Source organism: Leptonychotes weddellii, chromosome 13, assembly GCF_054177405.1.
Source record: "Leptonychotes weddellii isolate Sample4059 chromosome 13, ASM5417740v2, whole genome shotgun sequence".
NCBI lineage: Eukaryota > Metazoa > Chordata > Mammalia > Carnivora > Phocidae > Leptonychotes > Leptonychotes weddellii.
This window is the reverse complement of record NC_138381.1, coordinates 75,861,947-75,873,351: the sequence shown is the minus strand read 5'-3', so window position 1 is coordinate 75,873,351 and position 11,405 is coordinate 75,861,947. Positions and strand designations below refer to the sequence as shown.

At 44.1% G+C, this 11,405-nt stretch overlaps 1 protein-coding gene across 1 annotated transcript; it reads right to left on the bottom strand.

The window, feature by feature from the left end:
- Nucleotides 1–573: 573 nt before the first annotated feature.
- Nucleotides 574–7,667, bottom strand: LOC145716863 (CAP-Gly domain-containing linker protein 1-like). Its single transcript, XM_081802313.1, has 2 exons — nt 7,473–7,667; nt 574–3,472 (listed from the first exon to the last, which is right to left on the bottom strand). The coding sequence occupies exons 1-2, from the start codon at nt 7,555–7,557 to the stop codon at nt 2,850–2,852; spliced, it is 708 nt and encodes a 235-aa protein (XP_081658439.1). The 5' UTR covers nt 7,558–7,667; the 3' UTR covers nt 574–2,849.
- Nucleotides 7,668–11,405: the final 3,738 nt, after the last annotated feature.

Genomic DNA, 11,405 nt, shown 5'->3' with positions numbered 1-11,405 from the left:
TATCTTTAACCTGTTTCTTGAGTCTAGCTCAGTTTAGTCAGATAAATACCCCAGACCCTGCCATCTTGGAAAAAAGAAAATAAACAAAATCCTCCCGAGACCCAACACTTCTCCAGCATCAGGCTGACATCTGTGCTCTCCTCCAACTTCCATCCTCTTCAAAGAATGGTCACGTCCAACCCGTTCTTATCCACCACCAATCCATTCTTACAAAGTAGCCAGAGTGGTCTTCCCAAGCTACAGATCCAACATCACTCTCGTTGTTCTTGATGAGAACAGCCTGTCCTCGTAGGCGCCATGGCACTTGTTCCTGTGGACATCATTAACTAGTCTCACCTCCTACCACACATTCACTGCATCTGGAGAAGGACACTGGCCTTTTCTCCAAACATGCCAATGTCTTTCCATCTCAGGGAGTCTACCTTCCCTCAGCTAGAAGGCTCCCTCTCCCCACCACCACTTCCTGCTGTCAGGCCAATTCCTATCCTTCAAGTCTACTTTAATCCTGACAGCCTCCTGGAAGCCTTTGGTTGTCAGTTAAACCATGCTACCTTGTCATTTCAGCTGTCTTAGCAGCCAAGCAGTATGCCATTGGACCAGTATTTCAATCAACTATTTGTCACATTGGCTGGTGGAAAGGGAGAGCTTCTTGTTTTGAAAGTGTGCCCTGTGCTTTCTCGAACGGGAAAGAGGTTGTTTACAGATAAGCATTTAGGACGGCATGGCATTCAATCTGCAGTCTAATCTACAAAGCAGTCCTGTGCTAAGGTCATGGGTTTCTGATTTAACCAAAGCTCACTGCGTAAGTATGGGCCATAAGCCTTAAACCTGTCTATGCCCTTTAACCTAGTAATTCCACCTCTATGAAGTTATCCTACGAAAGTAACATATATACACAGAAAAAATTTTAGAGGCATTCATGGCAGCAATATCTATACAGCAAAGAAGAAAAAAAAAGTAAGCATCACGACTCTCGATCTCGGGGCAGTAAGTTCAAGTCCCATGATCGGCGTACAGATTACTTAAAAAGATCCTTAAAAAAAGGGGGGGGGCATCAAAAAGCCTTTGTTGCCACAAAAGAGCAGCTGTACCAAATTCAAAACTGGTACAGCAAGTGAACATCAGCTAAACAAACAAGATACAGGTTGAGCTCCATCACACAGAAATGCTACCTTAAAAATGCTTTAAGTTCTGATGCATCAACCTTTGAAATTCATGATGATTGTAGCTGACCTTGAAACTAAGGGATCCAGACGGAACCCCCTGAAGGTAAGAGGTGTTAGTGGGCCCCCACAGATATGTGAGGCCTCCTCGATTCATGGAGGCGCTATGGGCCTGGGAGGCAGAAGTCCTGGGTTATAACTCTAAAATCTGCTGAGAACTCACTACATGATTAGGCAGTCACTTCATTTCTCTGGGCTTAAGCTTCCTTATCCGTAAGACAACAAAGTCACAAAAAACACTTCCAATTTTACAATTATACTATCAATCATCAGCTCTCCACAATAGGCACTGGAGTAGAAAGACCACAATTTAAATTACAGGTCCACCCCTCTTTTGGTTGGGAGCCATTGGACTAGTGACCCCACCCCTCCAAGCCTCCGTCTCCTCCTCAGCTCCCCAGGGCTGCTCCAGAACACTGTGGAAACGTTCCATGAGACACATGGGTACGCTAACAGCTCTTCTTGTCCTCCCGAGGCATTCCTGGAAGCTGCCAGGCCTGGCGGAACTTTACAGCTGCTGAACAGATACAAGGAAAGGCACCGGGTCAGAGACTGCTGACTAACTTCAGGCCCTACACTGAACTGACTGAAGTGTGGGAAGAGTGAAATAGTAAAGCTTCAACCTTTCATCAGGGAGAGAAAGAGCTACCACTGCTTGAGTGTTTGCTGTATCCCAGGCACTGCTAAGAATTTTATATGCATTATCTAATGTAATCCTTTCAATGATGCTGGGGGGTTAGTACTATTCTCGTCTCATTCTTACAGATGAGGAAGCTCGGAAGTTAAAGAACTTGCTGAGGTCACAAAGGCAGAGCTGGGGCTCAGCTTGTGTTTTTAGTTCTGCAACACTGGCCTCTTGTTTAAAACAAAAAACAAACTGGGGCGCCTGGGTGGCTCAGTTGGTTAAGCATCTGCCTTCAGCTCAGGTCATGATCCCAGGGTCCTAGGATTGAGCCCCACATCAGCTCCTTGCTCAGTGGGGAGCCTGCTTCTCCCTCTGCTCCTCCCCTCTTCTTGTGCTCTCTCTCTCTCTCTCAAATAATCTTTTTAAAAAAATAAAACAAAGAACAAAATCACGAGTGTAAATTCAAGGGTTCTAGAATGTACAGCATAGACCTTATATGTTCTGTTTCTTGCTTCTTAGTAAATAGAAACTACTATACACTTCCTTCCTCTTCCTAGATCTCAAGCAGACAACTCCTAACCTTAAAGGAAAATAAACTGGAGATCATTTCAAAGGCACAGAAATTCTGAAATAACATCCTATGATATCTGAGTTTTTCAAGATACCTAAGGAAGCAGGATCTTATATATTCCCACACACCATCCGTACAGCAAAAATTACAAACCAGGGGGGAAAAAACTTTTATAAACACATCCAAGTCCACTTCTGAGCTTGTTTTGTCAAGTAACAGTTATGAGTAATAAACTCAATATTCCTTAGGCTAAACTGGTAGACAGAATCAGAACCAATCATTGCAAACCTATGCTCATACTATGCTCAAAAGACATAGCCAGTTTCTAATTTGTTCCATGGTCACACATAAACCGAACGCTAGAAAAGCTGACTAATTTCTCTATAAATGAGTGATCCCTCTAGAACAGACCAAGCCTGTAGTGTGCATTTCAACCATTCATCAGTTCAACACGATGACCTCCAAAGGTTTCTGGACTCACCAATACTCTGTCTCCAATTTTGAGCTCTCTTTCTCCTTTCTTGATGGAACCGGCCTCTGAGAGGTTGGAGATAGATTCACTGGCAGTTTTTGTAAGGTTGCTGATCTGAGACGTAGCTGAAGGTTCCTTTGCTGTTGGCTGGGATGATTTATGGGGAATATTTGAAGGGGCTGCTAGGGAGGGGGTCATCATGCTGGCTGTGGAGGTGGACAGAGGCGAAGTCGCTCTCGAAGCAGGTGTTGTCTGCAGGCCGTTAGCTTCATCTTCCACCTGCACCTTCCTTGTCAACTTCGAAGGGCGCGTGAATATGCCCTTTAGAGGCTCACACTGGAAATACCGAACTCCTGCCACCGAACCATCGTTCTTGCCTATGGGTTCATCTAAAACAATCCCGGCCCACTGGCCTGGTGCAAACTGGGTTTCTCCCAGAAACTGGATGAATCCAGGCTTATTCCCATTCACCCAAACTCTCTCCCCGACTCGAAAGTCATCCACAAATTCCTCTTGTGCCTCAGAGGATGGCGTGTTTGATGCTTTCTCACTGGATGTTGTTCTTTCTACTGGAGCTACAACTGCAAACAGAAGAAAGGACCAGAAAAGACTCAATTTCATATTCAAGCCGACAACTCCTAACTTAAAAGAAAATAAACCGGAGAAAGCCCGAAGCAACAGAAGCAGTCGCAGCTCTTTTAAGGTATTCTGTCCATCTGTCTTTCTGTCAGCCCTTTTTAGTACTTGACCCATCAGGGCACCTGGCTGGCTCAGTCAGAAGAGCACACGATTCTTGATCTCAGGGTCATGAGTTCAAGCCCCATGTTGGGTGTAGAGATCACTTAAATCAATAAAACTTAAAAAAAAAAAGGGGGGGCGCCTGGGTGGCTCAGTCATTGAGCGTCTGCCTTCGGCTCAGGTCATGATCCCAGCGTCCTGGGATCGAGTCCGACATCGGGCTCCCTGCTTGGCAGGAAGCCTGCTTCTCCCTCTCCCACTCCCCCTGCTTGTGTTCCTGCTCTAGCTATCTCTCTGTCAAATAAATAAATAAAATCTTTAAAAAAAAAAAAAAAGGACTCAGCCCATGACTACCATTTTCAATGCTGTCGAAACTCAGTGAGCCAGGAGGATTTAATCTTTATTGGCAATTAAGACTGGAAAAAGTCAAAGCAAGGGGGAAAAAAGTCCCTTTCCCAGAGTTCATAACACAGGTCTGATTTCATTCTTTCCTCCACCCCCCACTGTGCACATCATGAGCAAACACCTTTCGGATCCCCGGAGACGGGCCCTATTCCCACGTGGGAGTAGTCAGGGAAGGCTGACAAGTCCAGGACCTTGGAACCAGAGATTCGCAATCAGGCTTGGAGGAGGAGGAGACTCAGTGCTACAGCCCTGCCATCTCACTCCAAGACCACCAAATCAACCCTATTCCTTTGGTGATAAAAATTGCAACAAAGGGAGGGCACCCGGGAGGCTCAGTTGGTTGAGCGACTGCCTTCGGCTCAGGTCATGGTCCTGGAGTCCTGGGATCGAGTCCCGCATCGGGCTCCCTGCTCGGCAGGGAGTCTGCTTCTCCCTCTGACCCTCCTCCCTCTCATGTACTCTCTCTCTCTCTCATTCTCGCTCTCTCAAATAAATAAATAAAATCTTTAAAAAAAAAAAAAATTGCAACAAAGGGAAAAAGATAGCACCTGGCCCAACTCCCTGCTAAGGCAAGACAACCTTATGCAATCTCTACCTTGCGGTAAAGCAGAAATTATATTTTGCCAGAAATGTGCTATTTACACCAGAAACTCAAGCATTCAACCAGCATTTATTAAATATTTGGTAGAGCTGGCAAAGAGCCCACATTCTTAAGCACTCTACCATTTATTAGGCATATTGTTTTGTTTTAAAGATTTTATTTATTTATTTGACAGAGACAGACATAGCAAGAGAGGGAACACAAGCAGGAGGAGCGGGAGAGGGAGAAGCAGGCTTCCCGCTGAGCAGGGAGCCCGATGTGGGGCTCGATCCCAGGACCCTGGGATCATGACCTGAGCCGAAGGCAGACACTTAACCAACTGAGCCACCCAGGGATCCCCTTATTAGGCATATTGTGATCTTAGATGTTACCTAACATCTCTGAGTTCAATTTCTTCATCTGTAAGGGGAAAGTACTATCTACCTTAAGAGATTTATTAAATGAAATAATGTATTGATTCATGCTCCCCCTTTCTATGAGTTTCTACCACTCTGGCACTAGTCCCAGGCATTGTTCTCACTAGTGGACAAAGCAAGACAGCATAGTCCATGCCCTTTTAGAGCCCAGAGCCTAGAGGTGTGGACACAGATAGTCAAGAGACACATCAGGTAATTTCAGGTGATGTAAGTGCTGTGGAGGAGACAGAGCAGTAAGGGAAGGCCTCCTGGAGGAGGTAACATCTGGCCTGAGGCCTGATCAACAGAAAGCATGAACCACGGGTAGACAGGGAAACAAAGTGGTCTGGCCAGCCTACAAGGCGTGCTGAACATCCCCTTACCCTACCTAGAAGGAGAGACTGGTGTTTCGATTTGTGGAGGGTTTTTTTATTTTGTTTGTTGTTTTTTAGAAGACAATAAATGCTCTCAAATCAAACAGATAATAACCTGCCAAAGACAGACCAGCCCAGTCAGTTTTTTAGAATCTATTCCAGCTTTGTACATGAACAATTCTTCCTGACAGGGTGCTGCAAGCATGAGTTTCCGAAAAACAATCTTCATAAAAGTGCTCAAATGGGCAACAATTTTCTTTTAAGCATCTAAGTTTTAGTGTTTAAAAGCTGCTTTACTCTTAAAAAAAAACAACATGTAATGTATGGCAAGTACTGTTGAGGAAACCAAGTCGAATTTCTCATGATCCCCTGCACTCAAGGACTTTACATGCTAAGGGGTGTGCATAAAAAATGCTAAAAGTGAAAAAGACAATTCTAAAATGCGAGGCGTGAGTATGACCATGGGAGGGTGCGAGGAAGGGGTGACATTTGAAGGGGTCCGAAAGAGAGGAAGGATTTTGAAGGGAAGGAGAATAGGAGACATCTCAGTAAAGCTTTCCTCTCCTCTAAGATGTTTTATGGTCTCCCTGATAAGACCCCGGTTTTATCATGATACACAAAATGTAAATAATTTGGGATCTTCATTCAATCAACAAATGTTTAATGAGCTCCTGTTATGATCCAGGCAATGTTCTAGGTATGTAGGTAAATTTGGGCAGTGAAAAAAAAATGACAAAGATCCCTGCCGTCGTAGAAGATCAATGAGGTTTTATGGAAAAATCTGAAGAAACAATGTTGGATTTAATATTTTGTGGTGGACACCTGACTGTCTGGAATGGCTGATAACCTATCTAATAGCATATAAACCACATGAAAAGACCAGAAAAGCAAGCATCAGATGCCCTCTCCTGAGTCTCTTATTTAAGACCGTTAAGTGGTCATTCTGGGCTGTAAACTAAAACAGTGGAGGAGGAGACAGAAAGCAGAGGGGAAGAGGCTGCTGAAGATCATCAAGGCCATGGGTTCATCAATGAAGTGAGGACGGTTTCCTGCATGAGCTAGACTCGAGCCATCGTACTCCCTGCTCCCTTGAAACCAGTGGCCAACTTCCGATCACTTAGTGTCATCAAATCTTTTAAGCCAGACTCGTCTTTGTTTTCTCTACACAGCCCTAAACCCCAAAGAAAAAGGTCCAGATGAGTTAGGAAGACACAGAGAGAAAAAATATCTTAACATTGTAAGGATTAAATACTGAAGTTACTTGACAACTATTTTAGCACCTTGCACTAAATTAAGAGCTCTTCATTAAGATTTTTAGACATAGGGGGTGCCTGGGTGGCTCAGTCAGTTGAGCAGCCAACTCTTGATTTTGGCTCAGGTCATGATCTCAGGGTCCTAGGATCAAGCCCTGTGTTGGGGGTCTGCACTCAGTGGGGAGTCTGCCGCAGGATTCTCTCTCCCCCATGCCCCTCCCCCCAACCCCCTTAAATAAATAAATCTTAGAAAAATATTTTTAGGTATAAAATTCTGTATTTTTAAAAAAGATTTATTTATTTAGGGCGCCTGGGTGGCTCAGTTGGTTAAGCGACTGCCTTCGGCTCAGGTCATGATCCTGGAGTCCCTGGATCGAGTCCCGCATCGGGCTCCCTGCGCGGCGGGGAGTCTGCTTCTCCCTCTGACCCTCCCCCCTCTCATGTGCTCTCTCTCATTCTCTCTCTCTCAAATAAATAAATAAAATCTTTAAAAAAAAAAAAAAGATTTATTTATTTAAAGAGAGAGAGAGCAAGAGAGAGTGAGCAGGGGGAGGGGCAGAGGGAGAGGGACAAGCAGACTCCCCACTGAGCACACAGCCCTACAAGGGCCTGGATCTCAGGACCCTGAGATCATGACCTGAGCCGAAACCAAGAGTCGAATACCTAATCAACTGTGCCACCCAGGTGCCCCTAAAATTCCATTTCTTTTAATTAAAGCTTCTTCAAATATATTCAAAAATATGAAGTTGTTTAAGGCTGTCTTTTTAAAGTTTTCAAATAGGATTCTAATTTAGATATAAATCATAAAGCCTTACCAGCAGCAGGTGTCTTCAAGGCTGTGCTTCCAGGCTTTAGGATCTTGGTAGGGGCCTTAAGCCCACTTGGTTTTAGCATACTCATTGTCCTTAGTATGTCAGAGCTGTTTTTCCTTTGCCTGTTGCCACTATCTTGCCCCAACCATTGATACAACTGTGGGTGTTTCTATGGTGAAGTCAGTCTCTGGGTTAAATCTGCAAGAGAAAAATATAAACAGAATTTAGAATCTATGGGAGGAAGAAAGTAGAAATAACACCTATTATTAAAGAAGCTTTCACAAGCTAAACTTTTCCTCATACATGATGACAAACTGTCTCCACACTGAACCTAGGAAACTAGATAAAAATAGGAAGATGCTGCTGAGATGGATTTAGAAGCAATTTATTACCCCTAAAAACAAGCAGTTGAGCCTAGCAATACATTCCCTTCTCTTTACCTAATATTACCAGCTCGGTATAGTGCCTAAAATCCACACAGTCCACATAAGGGGGTTCCAAAAAATGTGCCCCAAACTTAATGGTGGGAGAAGAAAGGAGCTTTCAGTTTTTACTTCATTCATTTCTATATTGCTGAAGTTCTATGACCACAAGCCTGTATTAACCATGTACTTTTTTAAGTTCACAGAATTATGCAATGCTCAATATAAAACCATATACTCACATATACCGTGAGACTAGAGCAAGGTTCAAACTCTGTAAGAAAAAGCTGTATCTGGGAAGTGCCAAGGAAAAAAATTTTTTTTGTTCTGTCTATAGAAACACAATATACTTCTGATTTACTCAAGACCAGGTATGAATCTACAACTTTGGGGCTCAGGCAAAACAGGATTTTGTCTTATTCTCTTAATGAACACTGAGTGTTATTTGCAACTGATGAATCACTAAATTCTACCTCTGAAACTAATTTTTAAAATTAAAAATTAAAAAAGAAAAGAGGGGGCGCCTGGGTGGCTCAGTCAGTTAAGCGGCTGCCTTCGGCTCAGGTCATGATCCTGGGGTCCTGGGATCGAGCCCCACGTCCGGCTCCCTGCTTGGCGGAGAGCCTGCTTCTCCCTCTCCTTCTGCCTGCCACTCTGCCTACTTGTGCTCTCTATCTCTCTGTCAAATAAATAAATAAAGTCTTTAAAAAAAAAAAAAAAGAAAAGAGGAGGAGAAACGCTTTGGGATTCTGGAATATGGGGAAAGATTTCCAGATTTTACACTTAAAAACAGAATAATTCAATCAAAGAGAAAAATGCTATTTATTGACTCTGTCAAATGATTATGTTTTTGCACTTTTCTCTGCTAGCAGAGCTTGGATAATGATGCACCATGTTACTCTGCTGTCCTATCTCTCCTACAAGCAATGACAAGCATTAGCAAAAAATCTCGCCAGGGATGACAGAGGAGCCTGCTATGGTCCCAGAAGTGGGCTGAATGGTGCCCACTGCCCCACCCCCAACAAAGATACATCCATCCAGAACCTGTGAATGTGACCTTATTTGGAAAAACAGTCTTTGCAGATGTAATTCAGTTAGGGATCTTGAGATGAGACCATCCTGGATTACCTGGGTGGGCCTTAAATCCAATGACAAGAGTCTATTACTAGGGGAAGAGAACTCACCAAGAAGGCGCAAGAAGATGCAGGCAGAGACTGCAGTGATGCGTCCAAGAGCCAAAGATGGCCGACAGCCACCAAAAGCTCGGGGACAAGCATGAGATGAATGCGCCTTCAGGGCCTCGGGTAAGGAACCAACCCTGCCGACACACTGCTTTTTGACTTCTGGCCTCTGAACTGAGAGAACACATTCTGTTGTTTTAAGCCCTCCAGTTTGTGATCATTTGTTAAGGTGGCCCAAGGACTAACACAGCCACATCAGTTCTGTTCAAAGATAATCAGAATGAACAGAAATCATACGAAGACAGTTGCCGCATTAGGCTCCATTTGCAGATTCCCCATGGTTCTTAAAAGGGTCCAAAATGGTACAAGGTGTGTTTAAAAATGTCAAAGGTACATTATGTGGTTTTGAGAAGAGTGATTAACAGAGAAAGAAATACTGTGTCCTGGAAGGCAGTGACTGCCAACCCCGACTATTAATACAACATTCCCAGGCTCCTTTCTCTCTCCACCATGACCATCCCTGCCAGATGGTGGCAGCGGGTGTGGGAGTCTGTGTGCTAGGACAGGTGGTTGATTCAGGGTCAGGTTTGAAGCCACTTGCTTCACTATCAGACCCTTACCATAGACAGCCTGTAAGTTACAAGCAGATTTACTGGCTCTTGCTACTGCCTTAGATGGAAGCGAACAGTTGAGTCCCCTCTAACCTCAGCTGAGAAAGACTATTTACATGTCCAGAGAATTTGAGAAAGGTGGGGACAGGCGAAGGGCAGAAGCTGCCGTGGGGCCTTCTTATACTGTGCCTACTCCTCACCCTGGCCCAATATCGTAAGGTGAAAGGGTCAGATTGATAAGAACAGAACAGACAGACAGACAGCACAATGGTCCTGGGGAAGCTATTATGAAGGTAAGAAAAGAGGATGACGTGCTCCTTAAAATACTTTCACTCAGGCAGAACAGTGAGTTCTTGGGCTCTGGTCAAGCACTCCTCCCTAAAGAGAGATTTTGAAAACCACCACAATCAGCAACTCGGAAGCCTCAGCCGATTTCAAATTTTGCAGCTCAACACCCTGAGCTCACAAAAATCTGACCATCTAAAAGCTTCAGCCTAAAGGAACAGAGCATGTGTTATTAGGAACCTAAGAATAGCGATAAACCCAAAGTCTAGGACTTTGTGGTCTAAAGTGAATGCCTCTGCCTCTTGGTCCATCTGAGTCATTCGATTTTTTTTTTTTTTAGATTTTATTTATTTTTTTGACAGAGAGATATACAGCGAGAGCAGGAACACAAGCAGGGGGAGCGGGACAGGGAGAAGCAGGCTTCCCGCAGAGCAGGGAGCCCGATGTGGGACTCGATCCCAGGACCCTGGGATCATGACCTGAGCCGAAGGCAGACGCTTAACGACTGAGCCACCCAGGTGCCCTCCATCTGAGTCATTTGAATCCCAAAGCAGGGAACTGTGACCAAGATATAACAAAGGAGAAAAGTCTAGTCTGTATCAATAAAGGAATTAGGAGCAACACCAGCAATGCTGGGTTTTTACATCTTCCAATTCAAGTTTCTTCTTCATGTATTATTAATGAATGGCATGTCAGGCTTGATTTAAAAAATCAATTCTCTGAAAAACAAAAGATCAAAGTCTTGGTCGTGATACCCACAAACTGTAATGACCAAGAAGCAACATCTCTGCATAATCTTTCAAGGTCAGTGAATGTCACCTTAAAACGAATCAATTCCAAAACATGCAAAAGGGGGGGAAAAAAAGACATTCTTGCCTCACTAATATGCTGAGTGTAGTTGAACTTCTGACGTTTGTGCTTACTGAAAAGCTCGAGAGTTTTGAACCTAAAATAAGACAAACCACCCATCTCCTCTCTCCTCCCAACATGTAAGGACCACAATATACAGATTATAATCTAGAAATAGTTTTTATGCATCTTATTGCCCCATTTGAGGTTTACAATTCTGTGGATCAGCTACTATTATCCTTTCTTAATGAATTAACACCTCAGAAATTAACAGATGTATGTCCTCATTTGTTAATGACCTACTGCCTGAGGTCACTTGGCTAAGCAGCACAGACATGAACGGCAGGCCTGATTCCAGAGTCCAAGTTCTTCCCACTAAACCTAACCTTCAAACTTAGGAGGGGCTGCACAGCACAATTAAAAACATTAGGACTCCCTTTTACGAAGATGGCGCCGAAGACTAAGAAAGAAGCCCCTGCCCCTCCCAAAGCCGAAGCCAAAGCAAAGGCTTTGAAGGCCAAGAAAGCGGTGCTGAAAGGCGTCCACAGTCACAAAAAAAAGAAGATTCGCACGTCACCTACATTCCGT